Source organism: Arachis duranensis, chromosome 5 (genome assembly GCF_000817695.3).
Source record: "Arachis duranensis cultivar V14167 chromosome 5, aradu.V14167.gnm2.J7QH, whole genome shotgun sequence".
In the NCBI taxonomy this organism is placed as follows: Eukaryota; Viridiplantae; Streptophyta; class Magnoliopsida; order Fabales; family Fabaceae; genus Arachis; species Arachis duranensis.
Genome location: NC_029776.3, coordinates 63,804,977 through 63,825,646, shown reverse-complemented (window position 1 = coordinate 63,825,646; position 20,670 = coordinate 63,804,977). Strand labels below are relative to the sequence as shown.

At 31.5% G+C, this 20,670-nt stretch overlaps 1 protein-coding gene across 2 annotated transcripts; it reads right to left on the bottom strand.

The window, feature by feature from the left end:
* Positions 1-10,534: 10,534 nt before the first annotated feature.
* On the bottom strand, positions 10,535-16,364 carry LOC107489446 (uncharacterized). Of its 2 annotated transcripts, none has more exons than XM_016110193.3 (13): positions 16,163-16,364; positions 15,211-15,460; positions 14,245-14,454; positions 13,875-13,955; positions 13,705-13,791; positions 13,529-13,624; positions 13,018-13,071; positions 12,495-12,924; positions 12,301-12,414; positions 11,984-12,212; positions 11,757-11,805; positions 11,643-11,682; positions 10,535-11,377 (listed from the first exon to the last, which is right to left on the bottom strand). In XM_016110193.3, exons 2-13 carry the CDS (start codon positions 15,451-15,453, stop codon positions 11,235-11,237), a joined length of 1,776 nt encoding a protein of 591 aa, XP_015965679.1. In that variant the 5' UTR covers positions 15,454-15,460; positions 16,163-16,364; the 3' UTR covers positions 10,535-11,234. The 2 variants fall into 2 exon arrangements, with proteins under 2 accessions (XP_015965679.1, XP_020998387.1); XM_021142728.2 differs by having other exon boundaries at positions 12,301-12,411; positions 16,163-16,363.
* Positions 16,365-20,670: the final 4,306 nt, after the last annotated feature.

Genomic DNA, 20,670 nt, shown 5'->3' with positions numbered 1-20,670 from the left:
TAGTGATTCAGGAATTTTTCTGACAGCTGTTTCCATGTTTTTATGCTGTTCTTAGGCTGGTTATTTAACCACCTTTTAGCTTGATCTTTTACAGCAAATGGAAACAGTAATAATCTGTAGACATCCTGATCCACTTCTTTATCATGTACTGTGTCAGCAAATTGTAAAAATTGTGCCAGAAACTCTGTAGGCTCTTCATGTGGAAGACCAGAATACTGGCAGTTTTGCTGCACCATGATAATGAGATGAGGATTCAACTCAAAGCTACTAACTCCAATGGAGGGTATACAGATACTACCCCCATATGAAGCAGTAGTGGGGTTAGCATATGACCCCAGAGTCCTCCTGGACTGGTCATTCCCCCTTAATTCCATAATGGAATAAAAGGGATGGTATGTATGTTGCTATTGTCTCAAAAAAAATTAATTTTTATAAAATAAAATAAAAACGAAACAAAAGCAATTGAAAAATAATTTGAAATTGAAATTTGAATTTTGTAAAAAAAAAAATTCGAAAAAGTAGTTCAAAATTAATTAGAAAATAGAAAATATATTATTTTTTTTTAAATTTTGAATTTTATGATGAAAGAGAAAAACACACAAAAGACACAAGACTTAAAATTTTTAGATCTAGTGCTCCTTAATTTCGAAAATTTTTGGAGGGAAAACACCAAGGAACACCAAACTTAAAAATTTTAAGATCAAGACACAAGAAAACTTAAGAACACCTTGAAGGTTCACAAGAACACCAAGAACAAAAGAGAAAACACCAAACTTAAAATTTTTAGAAAACCAAGACAAATTTTCGAAAATTATATCAAAATTAACAAGAAAACACCAAACTTAAAGTTTGGCACAGATTAAATCAAGAAAAACTATTTTTGAAAAAGATTTTCAAAAGAACTGGTGCCAAATTGCCAAGAACATAAGCCAACGCTATAACCAACTGAGTTAAAAATGTAATGTATTTTGAAGATGTATTATTTTTTGTGGATAAAAGTATAATTCTTGAAAGTTAATGTTTTGAAAAAGCATAAGAGAAACAAGAAAAGACACAAAACAAGAAAAACTCAAGATCAAACAAGAAAAATAACCAAGAACAAAGAACACAAGTTCGAAAATTTAAAGAAAAATATCAAATATGCAATTAACACCAAACTTAGAATAAGACACTAAACTCACGAAAAATTAACAATTAATTAAGAAAAATAATATTTTTGAAAAGAAATTTTTGAAAAGAAACTATCTTATCAAAATTTGATGACTCTATAATAACAAAAATAAATTTTTCCTAATCTAAGAAATAAAATAAGCCTTCAATTGTTCAAACTCAATAATCCCCGGCAACGGCGCCAAAAACTTGGTGCACGAATTTGTGATTCGCACAACTAACCAGCAAGTGCACTGGGTCGTCCAAGTAATACCTTACGTGAGTAAGGGTCGATCCCACGGAGATTATTGGTTTGAAGCAAACTATGTTTATTTTATTAATCTTAGTCAGGAGCAATCAATATTTATTTTATTAATCTTAGTTAGGATGTCAACAAGGTTATTTGGATTTAATTGCAAGAAGTCAATGTATTTAAAATTGTAAGTTGGAATAATAGAGAATACTAGCGTTACTTGTTGTGCAGTAATGGGGAATATGTTGGAGTTTTGGAGATGCTTTGTCCTTTGAACTTCAACTCTTCCTTGAAATCCTTCAACACACGCAAAGTTCCTTCCATGGCAAGCTCTATGTAGGGTGTCACCGTTGTCAGTGGCTACTTCACATCCTCTCAGTGAAAACGTTCCTATGCTCTGTCACAGCACGGCTAATCATCTGTCGGTTCTCAATCAGGTTGGAGTAGAATCCATTGATTCTTTTGCGTCTGTCACTAACGCCCAACCCTCAGGAGTTTGAAGCACGTCACAGTCATTCAATCCCAGAATCCTACTTGAAATACCACAGACAAGGTTTAGACTTTCCGGATTCTCATGAATGCCGCCATCGATCCGGCTTATACCACGAAGATTCTGATTAAAGAATCTAAGAGATATTCATTCAATCTGATGTAGAACGGAAGTGGTTGTCAGGCACACGATCATGGGTTGAGGAAGGTGATGAGTGTCACGGATCATCACCCTCTCCATAATTAAGCGCGAATGAGCATCTTAGATAAGAACAAGCGTGTTTGAATGAAAAACAAAGGAATTGTATTAAATCATCGAGACACTGCAGAGCTCCTCACCCCCAACAATGGAGTTTAGAGACTCATGCCGTCACAAAGTATGTAATTCAGATCTGAAAATGTCATGAGGTCCAAGATAAGTCTCTAAAAGTTGTTTAAATAGTAAACTAGTAACCTAGGTTTACAGAAGGACTATTATATATTGCTGGAAAGCCCTGGATGTCTACTTTCCAACGCCGTTGAGAGCGCGCCAATTGGACTCCTGTAGCTCCAGAAATTTCATTTCGAGTGCAGGGAGGTCAGGATCCAACAGCATCAGCAGTCCTTCTTTCAGCCTAACTCAGATTTTTACTCAGCTCCCTCAATTTCAGCCAGAAAATACCTGAAATCACAGAAAAACACACAAACTCATAGTAAAGTCCAGAAATATGATTTTTGCCTAAAAACTAATAATATTCTACTAAAAACTAACTGAAACATGCTAAAATCTACATGAAATTACTCCCAAAAAGCGTATAAAATATCCGCTCATCAAACTACAACATAAAAACCAAAATACAATGATAACAAAAGATCCTCCGCTCTGTCCCCATCCACAAACTCACCGAGTTGGGTTGCGACCTGCATCTGAAAAGTAACAACAACATATGGTATGAGAACCGGAGGTACTCAGTATGGTAACAGTGCCCAGTATATAAGATGTAAGGTTCCAGGACACCGAAGGCAACCCTAGAACTTCGCACCAAATAGATATTCAAGCTTAACAAGATAAATAACTTAAAATCCATAAACAAGTAAACAGGGTTATCTAAACTAAGGGGATATCTGACTAATACCATACCACACCGCTGTATCCCACTGCCTTCACCAACCTAACTTCCGTGCGATCCCATCGCCACCGCCTTCTGATCCTCCTCAACACCAGACAAACACAAGTATATGCAAACAAGTAATACACAGGTAATATTCATGTATGACAAGTAATTCAAGAAGCAAGTAGGCATATTATACATTTAGGCAAACTGAAAGTAATCAAAGCAAACAAACACATAAGAGATGCATATGATGAATGACTGTCCTATTGGCTTGTGATATCATTTGTCAGTCCATGAATGCCAACCCGACACATCATTTCGGATGTCGCCTTTCTGCCACGTCCGAGGATATAGCACCTGTCACGCTTTTGCATCGTTCCGAGGATATAGTGCCTGGCACACTTGCATGCTCCAAGGATATAGTGCCTGGTACACTCTTGCGGTAGAGAAGAAAAACAACAACAGCATATGTTTCATAATAAATCGTTCCAGTGATATAGTGCCCAGCACACTATCATTCCAAGGATATAGTGCCTGGCACACTATCCACATCCAACAAGTCCATCAACCTTAAATCATCATCAGTCATCACCATTTTATCATCTCAACCCACTTCTCAAGTCTCAACATTCCAAGGATATAGTGCCTGTCACACTCTCCTTCAATATCCATCAAGCTAATCATAACCATCATCAATTCTTAATTCCACAAGCTACCATTCACTCAGAAGTTCTCAAGCCATTGCCAAATAAAACACTTTGTTAGTTTCCCACAACTTCAGAAACCTAAGTCTCCGTCTTCTAAACATATACAGAAAATTACCAATTTAGATCACTAACCCATCCCTATTAGTCTTAAGGTCTAATTACTAGTTAGCGATCTTAAACAGTAGATAAAGAAGTTTGGAAAGCTAGAAAACCCTTGAAACACAAAGAAATATCATTTTTCAGCAAAACAGAGGTTGTGCGTATGCACACCCCTATCATGCATACGCACACGTTGAAAAAGTACATCCGCGTACGCATACAGTACGTCCGCGTTTGCATACATGAAAATTGGGCCATTTCGTGCACGCATACCTGGGATGCGTAGGCGGGAATGCTGGATAGAGATCGTTACCCGCATATGGTGCATAGGGCCGCGTACGCATATGCATCAGATTTCGGAAAAATATCAAGTTGCAGAATTTTCAGTTTTAAACACCAAACCTTAAACGTTCATAACTTCCTCTACAAAACTCCATTTTCAATAAACTTTATATCTTTTTAAAGCTCTTGAAATCATCTTTAATTTAAGACAAAAATCATTTAATTTCAATGCCTGAAACTCAAGTTATGATCCACCAAAGTTTACCAAAAACAGGTTTTTACCAAAAGTGACAATTCTCTAGTTTTTCCCAAAACTTCAAAACTAAACCAATCAAAACCTACTCAAATTATCCAAAACACTACCACACCTACAAATTGCTATTTCATTACACTTCAATCATTCCCACACCTATTTCTATCAATATTTCATCTTCTCCACTCAATAAATCCATACAATCAATAGATCTCAATCCAAACATACAACTTCAAAAATTTCCACTATTTCAATCCCTCACAAGCATTATTTACCAACACACATATATTTCTTTCCCAATACTCATCGAACTCAACAATCATCAAACAATTCTCAATAACATCATTAATCAATATCATCACTCATCATAATCATCTATATTCTTCATCAGTCATCATAAGCATATACAACACCAACACTCATCACATTATCATCATAACTCATATATCACACATTCCAACACTCCATAACATACTCTTCATCACCAAACATAAATTCACATATAATTAAACATACACCGACACCATTCAATCCTATCTTAGAGTCCACTAGCCTAAGTGTCCAGAAACATTACATATTACATAAAGAAAACCGAAACCATACCTTGATCGATTTCTAAAATGCACCAAACACCAAAACAAAGCCACCAAGCTCGATCCAAAACCTTCAAACCAACTCCAACAAACACCAAAACTCAATCTAACATCATGCAACATACCAACATCAAACCTAGGATTCACAAAAACTACTAAACACAAGGAACTAGTGAGAACTTACCTTATCCAACAAGATTAGGGCCAAAACCCAACAATATTTCAATGTTAGATCACCCCTAAACAACCAAAATCTACTTAAAAACCAAACGTAAAAATGAAAAATTAATTAGGGCAAAAAGCTGGATCAGGAGATGCAAGATCTTACCAGAAAATTTTAGTTAAAAATGACGGGCTTGACAAGAGCTTTGCGTGGCTAAAAATGGCTCGTGAATCGGAGCTCCGTAGCTCATGTTATGGCCAAAAGAAGGAGAAGATGAATAGTGCAAACCCTCACCTCCACTCTTCTCACTTCAGCAGCGCCCCTTTCTTGTTTTAGGGCTAGAAATGAGCTGAAATGCTCATTAGTTGTGTTTATATATGTTGGGCTTGGGCTCAACTTGGGTCCGGTCCAACCCGTTAGTGTTTTTAACCCGTTCGGTCCACTTTGGGCCAAAACCTTTTAGATTAGTGTCCGATTTTAAATTATAAATTATTTTTGTCCTTTCAAAACAATAAATTCAATTTTTAAAGTCTTATTTTTCCAAAATAGGCGGTATCGGACAAAATAGAGCCGGTACTGCCGTTTAAGCACCGGTATGCATTTTTACAAAATTTTTTCGCAAAAGATACATTTTCTCACTCAAAAATTTATTGAATTCAAATTTCACCTTTTTATTTTTAAAATATCAATTTCTATATTTTCGAACCTATTCTGGGCCATTAAATTATTATTTTATTAAAACTGTTATTCCAGTTCTTACAGAGAAAGCTTACGAATTTAGAAAATTAATTGGGAAGGTGTTTAACTCTTAGAAAAAGCAACGCTTGTGTTTTCCTATCTTGACTAATGCAAAACTCTTTTCATAGTAAATTATTTATAATCAAATCACAATTCCTTGACAATTTAATATTTCTTAACTTAATTAATCTTCAATCCTTTGGTCAACTAATTAAGAGAAGAGATTAAGAATGATTTTCATTTAAAGCCGCACAACTTTCAAAATACTATTCCTAGTCAAGTTGAAAATCATGAGAAAGAGTTTTAAGCTAATTCCGATATTAAATTTCCCAAAGTAATAACAGAATCCAAAAGAAAATTATAATATTTTTTAATACATCTAACCATTAAAGATGAAGAATGAGACTCAAAATTGAAAAAGTAGAGAAGCCTGAATCAAAATAATGAAAACAATGGCATTACTAATAAACCCCATTTTTAGGGTTTATCTTGTGCTTAATTTGATGGATTTTATCCATTATTCCCACACTTATTCATAGAAATCGCATGTTTTACATTTTTCTTCCTAATTTTGTGCTATGATTGAAAACATGCTTCTTTGGCCTTAAATTTGCTAGTTTTAATCCTCTCTTATTACCATTTGATGTCATGATATGTTTGTTAAGTGTTTTCAGGGTTTATAGGGCAGGAATGGTTTAGAGGATGGAAAGGAAGCATGCAAAAGTGGAAGGAACACAAGAAATTGAAGGAATTGCTAAGTTGTCAAGCCTGACCTCTACGTACTAAATCGATCATAACTTGAGCTGCAGAGGTCCGAATGAGGCGGTTCTAGTTGCGTTGGAAAGCTAACATCCGGGGCTTCAAAATGATATGCAATTGTCCATAGTTGCTATGTAGTTAGGCGACGCGCACGCGTGGATCACGCGTACATGTGACCTTGCAAAAGTTCAATGACGCGTACGCGTGGGCGACGCATACGCGTGATAGAGTCACGTGCTGCACGTATCAGAAATCGCTGGGGGCTATTTCTGAGCTGTTTTGGACCCAGTTTCAGGATCGAAAATACTGATTAGAAGCTGCAGAATGGAGCTGGATGGGAAAATCAATCATTCACACATTCATTCACATAATTTTTAGGTTTTAGATGTAGTTTTCTCTCTCCTCTCTCTAGGTTTTAGGACTTTTAGGTTTATTTCTTCTCCAATTCAAATTTCCATGTTGCTTTAATTTAGTTTCTCTTCTACATTCTATTGCTTTAGTACTTTAGTTATCTATTTCCCTTTGTGATTTCCTTATTTTGCTAATCTAGTTTATGAATTCTTCATAGATTCAATTCTCTTTTAATGCAATTTGAGGTATTTCATGTTTATTGCTTCTTCCTTTATTTGTTGTTATTATTATTCCTTTGGAATTGTTAATCTTAGATTTTGCTAGGTCTTGTTAGTTTTCTAGGTTTTTATTTTGTGACTTCCAAGTGTTTGATAAAATGTTTGGTAGGATGTTAATTTAGATTTTTATATTCTTAGCTTGGATTGATTAATTGGAGACTATTGAATTATCAAAGGTCTTTTGTTGATTGGTGATTGAGACTTGCTAGTTGGCTTGAGCTTCACTAACTCTAGTATTTGATTAGGACTTGTGAACTCAAGTTGATTTACTCACTTCTTTTCTTCATTGTTAGAGGTTAACTAAGTGAGAGCAAATTGCAACTACCATCACAATTGATGATGATAATGAGGATAGGAATTCCAATTCTCAATCCATGCTAGGACTTTTCTTAGTTGTTATCTTATTTCCTTGTTATTTACATTACTTGTCTCTTATTACAAAAACCCCAAAAATATGCTTTCCCATAACCAATTATAAGTATACTTCCCTGCAATTCCTTGAGAGACGACCCGAGGTTTAAATACTTCGGTTGATTTTATTGGGTTTGCTTAAGTGACAAACTATTTAAATTTGATCGAGGTTTAATTATCGGTTTAGAACTATACTTGCAACACGCTTATCTTGTGAAAATATTTACCGACGATTTTCCCCCATCAATTACTAATCCATAAAATCAAACAGAGCTCCTAACTTTTAACAAGGGGAGCTTTAGTTACTCATGGTAGAAAAGAAAACAAACTAAAACTAAAGAGTTTCCAAATCCGTAGATGATCTCATTTCTTCATCTAGATGTGAACTTTGTTCACTTATTTATCTTCTAACTTCCTAACTATTTGAAATTCAAAATCTAATCTTATCTTCTATACCTCCAAAGGATAAGATGACACTTATTCAAATTCAAAACAATAATTAAAATCTAATATGAACTAAATCCTAACAATTAAATCTTATCTTTCTAGAAGAAGTTAATGCTAACTATTGATGAGCGAAAAGTGAAGCTCACGGATACCGACAAGTGCACCGGATCGTTCAAGTAATACCACAGTGAGTGGATATCATTTCGACGAGGATTAATGGATTGAGCTTGCAAATATCGAATTAAAATACTAATTAGACCAATGAAACCTAGAATTGTTGAGTGCTGAAATCTTGAAGACTTGCTGAAAAAGTAAAAGCTTGAGGAAAGTTGAAAGCTAGGATTTTGAATTGCTTGAGGCAGTATGTGTGATTGTTGGAGGAAAATATATATGATGAGGAAGTCAAGGATTTTTAGAGATGCATAAGTCTTTAGAAGAATCAAACTTTGTTTTCTCTGTTCAAGGCAAGCAAGGATCGTTCACGACGAATCTTAATTAACCTATTTCCAATACCTTGGCTCCTCGGTGTCTCCTCAATTAATTAACAGCCAATGTCTTGGTTAGTCAATTAACTGAAGAGGTTAAGTGAAAAAAACGATTCAATTTCACATAAGATTCAAGAGTAGTCCTCAGGTTATATTATATGTCACGTATCTAAGTTAGTCATGTCCAATTGAATTTTATACGGAAACATAATTTTCGGAAATCGTCCCAATCCTAATTATATGTCGCATATTCAAAACTAGGGTAATCGAAAATCATGTGATGTGTCACACGCTTTAAAAACGCTATGTCTAATCAATTTAAGAAGACACGTGAAAGAGTTTTCAAGCACGATTCGGATATAGGTTCTATCGAGTCAGTAAACAAATTCAAGTCGAGATTAGCACACCTGTGTCGGCACTAGTAATCGTTTAGAGATGAAGAATGAAATTCTCAATCATAAATGGACCAATGCAAGTTTTAAATCAGAAGGAAACTTAGATTAATAATTCATAAAAAATAAAAACAAAGCCCGTAACCCGATGACAAAGGATTAATAACTCATGGAGAATGTAAAAACACAAAGATGAAAAGCCTATGGCGGAAACCTGGGTGTCCTCCTCTGTAACTGTAATTCACTTATCATACCTAGCTTATTTTCTAATTCAAATTCAAATCTTAATCTTATTTTAATCAAAATAATTAAGATAATCTCTAACTAATTCAAATCTTAAATTTTAAAAGAGAATCAAAAGGAAATCAAAACTAATTTAACTACAGAATTTTCGTCAATCTTCAAATTGAAATCAAATCTTCAAAGTTGGATTTTGAAAGAATCAACACCAGACAAGACATTTTGGGCCTAACATGGCACGTCCATGACTCCTCATGGCACGCCTGAATTGGACAACACTCCCAGCAGTTGAAATTAGGCTAGGGTGAGGCACACCTCTCTTGATTGGTTAAGACGTGGCACGCCCAATCCTTGGCGTGGCACACCCTTCATCTTGAAGTGCTTCCAAGGGCTTCCCTTGGTTAGGGTAAAATTAAAAATTGATATTATTGAAGGATAAAATTAAAATTTATTTTAAAATTAAAAATAAAATTTAACTAAATTAAACATTAAAAAAATTTGGTATATTAGAGACAAAAGATATAATTTATATTTTATTGTATATGTACCATACCTTTTTTCGCAAGTTTATGTACTAGTCATTCTACAAACATTTCATGATCAGTAAAAATCTTTAAGAGTAAAATAAAACAATAAATTTATTTAGAATGAAAGTAATTTAATTAAGTATAATTTATTTAAATATGATTAAAAAATAATTGAATAATTATTTATCATAAAAAATTAATATTATTAAAAAATAAAATTAAAATTTATTTTTAAGTTAAAAGTAAAATTTATTTAAATTAAACATTAAAGACGTTTGATACATTAGAAATAAAAATGTATAAATTTATACTTTATTATATATATATATCACACTCATTTTTTTCTTTTTCCAAAAATTTATTTACTATTCATTTTAAAAATATTTTATAATGAAAAAAATTTAAATCCATAATATAATTTATTCTATTTAAATTTATTTTTATTTTACTTAATTTGATAAATCTTCTAAAAATAATGTATTATTTTTGACCCTAACATTTTTGTCCTATTTTAAGTCTTTAATCTTTCAAAATCGTCTTAATTTTGTCTCACCGTTCTGTTAACAAATCTTTAACGGCAGGACAACATTAAAATAATTTTAGAACATTAAAAACTTAAATAAAACAATTTAAACGTTATGAACAACTTTAAAATTTACCCCCAAACATCAGAGACAAAAACAACACTCACTTATTTCGAAAACTAACAATGACAAATGTGCATGAATGATGGGCATATAAAATTTTGTCTTGCACACGGAAGTGATTTTCTCAAATAATACAATCTATTTGTAATAATCATAAAAATATAACATTTTACGTCGTACAGTGACCAACAGGAAATCTATTATTCCTTGCAGTAAAGATATAATCCACTTTTCTTCCCTCAAGATATATATATTGTCAAGTTACACCCTAACAACACACACCCCGTCATAGGTTCTATATAACCACTTTTTAGTCATAGCTAGGATTTAAACCGTGATAAACTCTAGCAAGACATATACAAATGCCACTAAACCAAGCCTTGCAGTGCCCCTCAAGATTTCAATGTCACAAACATAATCCTTCTATTTACATTACATCCGAATGGGCTTTACAATTCAACACATATACATATATATATATATTTCCCCTCACCTAAATAGAATGAGCTCCAAAGTAATCCTTAAGATTGGCTTCGTGCATTAAAATGGTGTTCGAGATCTTAATTGCACCAATTGCATCCCTGAGATCTGCAAAAGTGCACTACATTATCCCTACAGCATGATGAGTCCCTTGATGGAAAAAGGTTGGGAGACTAACATAATGCACTTTTGCCAATCTAAGGGGTGTAATTAGTGCAATTGGAATCTCGACGACTAATTTAATGCATTCGGCCAATTTGAAACAACACTCTGGGACTTAACTCCACCTAAATACAACACAATGGCCATCTTATTTGCAGAGCGCTAGCATATAATTTTTTGGACATGAATATAGCTATTCTCTTTCCAGTCACAACTTTTCTTACTGTGTTATGGGCTAGCGGGATTGAAGGGTGGATTTTGCCAGCCACAACAAGCCAGGGTCATTCCGCTTCAGCACCAAATACACTTCTGGCTTCCCAAGATTGTCCATTATGACATCTTCACTGAAGCCAACCAGAAAGAGAATTTCCAAGGCAGCTGTGTAGCATTCAAAATTTAGAAAGTTAGCAACCCCATTCAGAATGAAACTTTGCAAAAGTTGCTTACTTGCTTTACATACACTTAAGTATTTCTTTTGCAGCTATATATAGAAACAACTCTCCAAACGTGACGTAATTATATCTATGAATGATATCTATAAATGGGAGATAAAATCTCATGCGCACACAGGAAAAATTTTGTCCAAGTGGTACTTGTACACATCAGGCATGCTAGAATGAAAGTGGAGAGTCTAGGTGCAAACCTTTGTTACCAATGATATTCCTCTCAATGACTGGATTAGCCTGCAGGATACAGGAAATATTAGGATGAAGCATTGCCAAAAGCACGATATGACTAAAGTTAACACAGAATGTACCTTCCGCAACCTCTTGTATTTCATCTCCTCAGGGTGTTCAATTACATTACTGCCATGGATACCAAACATGATCAATGAATAACATGATGCTGTCATAACTGACTACCCATAAATTTGCCATAAGTATTTCTAAGACATTTTAATCTAACTCCTTAAAGAATATGAAAGCCTATTCAGCTAAAAGGTACAAATGATATCAACGATCATATAATCTTGAATAAGCATACCTGACTATTTTCAGGAGAGTTTGGACAATTGAAGCAGTTTGCATTGGAGTAGCTTCACCTCTCAGAATTTCCAGGGCCATCTGTAAACGGTTACAAACAGCAGTTACAGGATCATTAATCCTCTGAAATTCTTGGTCATCAGGATCTGGCTCATCGATCTGCATTGTAGAAAAGCTTGGAGTGGGAAAGACAGGATCATCGAGGTCATGTTCAGCCATGTTACTTGTATCTGCATAAAATATAGTTCACCAACAGGTTCTTTTAAATCATTGACAGGATAAGCCTATCAAGAATACTCATGTCAGGGGAAGAATTACCTTGACTTGCATTAACTGACTTCAAAGAAGATTCTGAATCATCCGGATCAGGTTCTCTAGATACATGCATTGTAGCTGAATACATGTCACTGGTCTGAGTATGCAAAGTCTCTGCTAAAATAAATTGGTTTTTGTTGAAATACAGTTCTGATACCAATATATCCTAAAAGAAAAATCATAATTAACAGTTTTACCATGATCAGAATCATCTGGATCAGGCTCCTGCTTCATTCCTTTAATAGTATCATCATGTGCATCAGGTTCACTGCTAAGTCCTTTCTCAACAAGGATGGGCGTGTCATTAGCTACGATTTCTTTGGAAAAGGATATCATATGATCAGGATTTTCACTTGCATGAACGCTAGAATAATCGGGATCCAGCTCTTGATATACTTCAGAACCTCCCGACTTATTGAGAGAAACATTAGCCATCCGAAGATAAGCAGCACTGATAGAAGATTCACGGGCACTTCTCAGCTGATCTATCCTGTTACCTCCAAGCTTCTGGCGAACATCGCTACTTTCGGCTATAAAATCTTCTTCATGGATTTCAGAATTCCTTACTCCACTCAGAGTGTGGCTTGCAGATCTAGTCCAATCCAAATTAGCAGCTTCTTGATTTAACTGCAATTAGGCAAATTAAATTAACATACAGTACCTAATACAAAGCAAAAGAAAAATGGACAGCCAGACAAGTATTTAAGCAGGTACACACACCTGCTTATTTAGAGCATAAAAGTTTGCATCATGTTCAGTGTGTATCATGTGAGCCTGAAACAAATAATGAGTTAGATAGTTCCACAACCATTGTTGTCAAATGGACAAAAGCACATTACTTTCTCTTTGTATTTTTATTTTAGGAACATTTGAGTAAGAAGCCCAGCATAGTTTTCACAAATGAACGTTACATAAAATTAGCAATCTTTTTTGGTAGCTCAAAAGAAAATTGATTTTAGTCCCTCATCTAAAATAACTGTCTGGTTGAGTTATAGATTTGGGTTGTAGGAACAGAATTTTCCTTAAATAATAAAAAACAGTGTAACTAACTGTTGTCACAAGGATAAAGGATATTTTTCTCTTTTTAAGTTTTTAAACTTTAAGATCATTCTTAAAATATAAGGAACTGAACAAAACTTTTACCGAGGGTCTGTGCAATATTTGCAGCTACAGAAGAGATATTTATGGCTGTTCGAATGTTGTATATACTTCTCCATGTTATGTAACTTACAAGTTCATGCAGTAGTGTTTTCTTGATACTTTCATACTTCCTGAAACCTTTGAGGTCGTCCGTTCGAAGACGCAATGATATCTCCTCTCCCTGATTCTGTAAACAACAATGAAAAGAAGGAATGAGATCAACAAAAGAATAATGTTGGCTGCTTCCTATACCGAAAAAGCCATTACCTTGTTCAAACCAAGAAGACATTTTGGACTCTTGCCAACATAACCAACGGGAGCCATCTCGCTCATTATTCCTACACACCAACAATGCTGTAATATGTATTACATTTGTCAGAACATGCCCCAAGTTGTAATTAGAATGCATTCATATACTGAAAATCTCTTAAATGTACCTTGTTCATGACTGCAATAATTCCAGGATCTGCAGCAAGCATGTGCATTCTTCTAAGTGCCTCAGAGGGGGGAGGATTCAGCTGAAGACAAGAAAATACAGAGTTCATCCATAATCAGTTGAGAAAACCACAATTAGGAATTTCATGTTATGAGATGTGTGGCAAAGAATATAATGGGAAATCATTCAATATTAACACAATAAAGAAGCTTGGCAAAGTGTCATATGCATAGCAAACACTTTCCCAATCCAAAAGCAGGATACTGAAACAGTAAAATCAACAGCAAAACTATAAAGAACAAATTTCAGAGATATAAGCTTTATTCTTGAAAAAGAACAATGATCATATAATAATAATAATAGAGCAATACCTCTATTCCTGGAATTTCAAATGTCCGAAATTCACAAAAAATATAAGGACCTTGTGGAAGTTTCAATGAAAAACGAGATCCATGTGAAACCCTCTGTTTCATTCTCTTCTCCTCGTCCTCAAATCCAGCAATTCTGAAATTTGCTTTCGCATTTTGAAGAACTTCTTCAACTTCATTTGATGACACACCCATCATTTTAATTGTCTTGGCCTAAGGAGGAAACATGGAAAATTAGGGAACAATAAGCCATAAAAAGTTAATCCAATACAACCATCATCCATAACAGTATTATATGGATAAATTCAAGCATAAATTAATATTATATAAGTACAACCAATGCCTTGAATTTTTTGAAAAAATAATTAATACTTTTTTATTTAACAATTAGAAAGTATTAGAAGAATAAACTCATTCCCTCTATTTAACATGGAGTATCCAAATCATCTGCCATCCCATTCCAATTCAAGAAACTCACAAGCAAAAAATGGTGGTCCATGCTTTGCTTTTCTTGGGTTGAAGTGAAGGGCCGAAATTCCATGGTGATGGGCCAATAGCCTAAAATTGCATACATGGGTTGTTCTCCAAAGTAAATAAACTTCTAATACTTATGAAGAAATTAATTGGGATTTTGTTAAAAAGGGAGCAGGGTTTAATAATAAGCATATCATTGCCACTCTAAAGTAACTTCACATTTTACAGCTATGCTAACCATAAGAATGATCAATTCAAATAACCTAAAAAGGTAATAACAACACAATTGCTTTTTCCTCACTCCATGGAAAAATTCAATCCAAATGCAGGCATGAATTTTTCACAAAAACACAAAGATGGAAGAAATGGATACAATATAGCTGGTAGAATAGCATATAAAAATAGAAACATAGACGCTGAATATAGGTGAGCCACAATAAGAACCATATCATTCTAAGATCATAAGGCACATATAAGAGTAAAAGCGTTTATTACCTCAGTAATGGCAGTTTCCAACAAACTTAAACAAGCATGCTCTACAGAAAATGGAGCCAGAAGCTTTGAGTTTTTCCCAGAGCTCAGTGGAACAATGAACCGCATAGTATCTTCTTGGACATTTGTTAATTTCTGCATTTCCTGCCCTAGGTCCTTCACAGTGGCACCTGAATTCATCTCCACAGCAAACTTCTTTCCCCTCCATGTAACCGAGATTTTAAATAGGCTTGACAGAGTTTCCATGTTTGATCTAAGTAATCAAATGTCAACACGATCTAATGATTTTCGAGTAGTTATACAGTTGGAGGTCCAAAGAGTGTCCCAAAATGACGATATTACTCATTAAAGTCATTGTTTTTAATAAGGAACTAGTTGACCTGTAAAAGTACTTAGTAATCTGAGAGTAAAACTATAATTGTTCATATTTCTGTTTTATTTCAACCAAAACAGTACAACAGCAGGTATCGCTATCCTCACAAAAACTAAGGGTACAGAAATAGCGATACCTCCGAAGCCCAGCACCAAATCCTCCTTTTTATATCTGCCAAGGCTCGAATTTCTTTGAATAAAATTCAATAAAAGATGAACGATCCAACACGGGGAAATTTCAACAAATTCAAGCGCATAAGCCATAATTCATAATGGCGTTAACTTAACCACTTCATGTCGGGACACATCAACAACCATATTTCGAACAATTTAACCATACAACAAATTTTTTCAAAGAAATTCTCTCAACTTCCACAACGAAATTCTTGAAATTCACGAAAACCCATACGATACCATCCTAAACCACAAACGGATAAAACGAAAGAAAAAAATACGACTTCGAAACAATCAGTTATCAGTCAAAAGTAAAAAAGAATAGAGAAAAACAGACAGATAATAATTTATTCAGAGGATAACAGTTGAAATGGGTGGTGCGGAACAATAAGGGAGATTATGGAATTACCTGAAACTGCAGGAGTAGAAGAACAAAATCGGATAGGATAATGAAAATATTGATAAATTTGGTCAGAAAATTGATCTAAGAGGGAGTAAAAGTAAGGGAAGGTCAACGAATGAAGAATGAAGAATGAAGAATGAAGAATAATTCGTAATGGGAGACGACGGGAGATGAACGTATCCGGTGACGCGGAAGCCAGGAGAAGGTTCCAGATATTTCTTTATATATATTTATATATTTACGATAAAGTAATTACAAATCAGTCAATCTATTATCTATTATCTATCTATCTATTTATTAATATAATAAAATTGGGTTTTCTCCCAACTCCTAAAGGTGACGTGCCGATTCTCATGCCTCCGTTTTTCCTCCAAAATAAATAATTTTTTTTATTCTAAATAATTTTATTGTAATTATATTATAATTAATACTAAATGAATAATATATAATTATACTAATTTAACAACATATCTTCATTATAATTATATCAAATCAATATTTAATGCACTATTAAACTACTTATCAATTATCAATTAAAAATACTTTTATTCATTTTAATGATAATAATAATATCAGTAATAGTAATACTAATAATAAAAAATCTTTGTTACCCGTGATATGATGAAATTAATATATAATTATACTAATTTAGGAACATATATTCATTATAATTGTATCAAATCAATATTTAATGCATTATTAAAAAATTACCTTAATAATAGGTAATTTACATATTTATTTTTGTTTTACTAAAATCTATATATAGTGTTTTCCTGTGGTATATGAATCTAAATTTGAGAGTCAATTCATAATTTTATATTTAGTGTTTTTTTTTTACTAATTCATAGAATAAGAATGTATTCTTCGTTTTTTATTGAAGTTGATCATTTTAAGGTATAATTTATAATTTTTATAATATTTTTTATATACTCATTCTATTATATTATTCTTTTGATAATTTTTTATTTGTTGTTACTCTAAGTTATTCTTATCGTCTAATGTTCCAGTTCGATTGTCTTTTGCCACAATCATTTACAATGTATCACATCTATAAAATACTTCATCGAGTTGTCTTCACTGATTCGGGTTCCAACTATATGGATATAAGCATTCAAAGAAGAGGCAATAATCTCTACTTTATCGAAGGATGGTTAGATCTACTCACCTATTATGACCAACCCAATGGAATGTGGTTAAAGTTAGATTTCTTAGGAGAAGCTCGATTTTTGATTGAGGAATTGCATCTACGGAACTTTATAGGGCAAGTTTAAGTTTCATCCCCTTCATGCTTTTTACGTCTGTCCGAAAATCTTTGAAGTGGAGCACATAATGAAATTGAATTCCCTCAGCTTCAGTTCAGTTTTGCTAAATTCGTGACAAATTCAGATATGCAATTTCAACGATTGGTAATATATTTAAATTTTCTTAGTTTAAACTGTTCATTATTAGAATAATTTTTTAATATATTTTGATTTTTTTCAGAAATTACCAGCTTTCTTTTGCATGCATGCAATGCCATTGAGGGGAATAAGAGTTAGTTTGGTTTCTCGATGTGACAATTCTATATCTTGCCGCATTGTATGGATAGCGAATGATGAAGCTTATCTAACAAGAGGATGGTTTGATTTTGTACGAATTCTAAATATTGAAACTTACGATGTTATTTCAGTTGGTTGTCATTACAAGAATGATTCTATACTATACGTGACTAAGGATTAGAATAAGTTCAATAATTTTTAGGTAATTTGGTTTTACTATTAGTATTTGATTAAATTATAATTATAGAATTTTAAATTATTGCTTCAATTTATATATTACGATTATTTTTTGTGGATTTGCTATTTTTAACTAATTTAATAAAATAAAGTAGTGTCAGATATTATTAAGTTTATTTTTATCTTTTATTTTTTATTTGTATTTTCATTATATTTGACAAAAAATGAACCTACACATATATTAAATCGTTGACCTAAAGAAAATTTATTTGCCAATAAAAACATATTTTATTTATAATTGGAATAAAATTTATTTGCCAATAATCGGTGGATAAAATTGAAATTACACCCGTGTCATATAATTATAATTGATTAATTGGTATAAAATAAAATTATACATGTGCCATGAGTAATAATCTAAATAATTATATCTTAACAAAATATAATTTGAAATAATTTATAAACAATTATCTTAACAAAAATAATTATTTAATAATTGATTTAAAAATCAATGCAAAAAATAATTATTAATAATAATATTATTAACTGGGTAAATAATATAATTTCAAATTATTACTTGAAATATAAATAATATATGAAAATCTATTGACTAAATCAATGATTTTGCATCTTTGACAATTATTACTCAATTAACCAGTTAATTGAATTAGTAATAACAATTTTTAATTTCAAATTTTGTATATTAAGTAGTTATTAAAAACTGGGTAATAACGATTTACATGGGAAAATCATTAATAAATTCAATTAACCATATAGAAGATAATATATATACTAACAGTTTTAGTATATTATTTATGGCAAGCGAAATTATTTCCTCAAATTTTCTATTAAAATTGAAATTAGTAATAGTTTAAAAAAGGTTTATTAATAAAATTACTAATAGTCACATTTTTATACACAGGATATATATTTTTTATATATTATTTAAAAAATATAATGAAATATGAATAATGAATGAGTATGTTATTTATTCGACTAGCTAATTAATGCAAAATTGAGTACCCTTTTTTATTCGATTGAGGTCATATTCTGTTTGGTGAAAGTTTCAATCACCTTAATAAAATCCTATATTTGTGCCTTAACTTATATAGGTAGTAATATATTACATATTATTTGGTATATCTAAATAGTTATTTCCCATAGCAGAGATGTAAAAAATCGTATTAAGGTTTATTGCCAAATAATTAGTGGATGAATAATAGTAAATTATATTATTTTGGGAAAGTATTTTCATTATAATTATATCAAATCATTATTTAATTATAATAAAATATGTTAATTATAATTATATCATAGAATTATAATAATTATGATATTTATGTTATATATTTTAATCATTTATGTACGTAAATAATTAGAAATAAAAATATAACTTATAATTACCCGTGCCATGCAAGATTAAATAAGATATATAATAACATAGATGATTTGTTACTTATATTGATTAAATATAATAAATACATATTAATTTAGTTAAAAAAATCACTATCTCCTATGTTTTTCTATTTATTTTTTTTAATTTATTAAATCCAATCAATTATAATAAATTAATTATATCAACTAATTAATTCAATCAATTATTTTTTAATTTAATTTTTATTTTACCACTATAAAAGATCATATATGCTAGAAAAAAATATCATTCATTTACCAATTACTCTTTTATTGGGTAGCTTTTACAACAATTCTTTTTCTTCCTATGAGGCGCTGTCACAAGAAGGCAAGTATCATGAACACAAATTAACACACACTCTTCAACTCCCGTGTTCATCATTTAGAGCAATATATGATATGTTATCCATTAAGCATTTATAGACCACGGTGTTATCATGTTTGCATAAATAAATAAAAAAATTCATAATTAAGCTTAAGTCATTTATCTATTTGTGTGGTATATTGTAGTATGAAATTACTTTTAATTTGTGTTGTGCAATGATATTATGGTTTAATTTAAATTTTTATTTTAGAATTGTGTTATGATTTTATCTCATCTTTTTTTCTTAGATAATAAGTTGATGTATTTTTATTTATTATTATTGAAGTAGATGTGATATAAAATTTGTAAAAAGAAAAAAAACTTACATTCAATTTATTTTATTGTAGTCTTCTATTCTTCTATTTTTTATTCTTTTATTCATTTTATTTTCTTTTTAAATATCATATAATTTATTATAATTTATACCAATTAATTAATTATAATTCATTATATCAGTTAGTTTAATTCATTAATTTATAATATACATGATAAAATAGATCATTTGTTACTTATACGTTTATTTTTCTAAAATTTAAATCTGAATAATTATATTTTCAGTTTTTTTATGAAAAAATATTATTAATAATGAATAATAATTAACCATTCATACTTTTAATTAAAGTGTTTGGATGATTTTTATATTTACTAATATTAATTATTGATTTTTTTCATAAATAAATTATATTATAATTTTATGTTAGTTCATAATTGATTAATGATTAATGTTTATAAAGCTATGTTACTCTAAATTTTATATTTTATAAATATTTTATTTAAATATAATTTTTTAACATAAAAATGTATTATTTTTAATAATACCATAATTTTATCTTTTTTAATTATTCTAAATGAATATTTTATCAAATACCAATTAAAGCTATTCTTCCATTTGCTTTTACTAATATATTTTCTAACAATTATATAAAATTAAAATCGTATTAATGAATTTAATATTAAAGTTAATTTGGCTTTTTATTATTTAGAGTATTTTTCAATCAATAATTTTATACTCTTTACTTTTT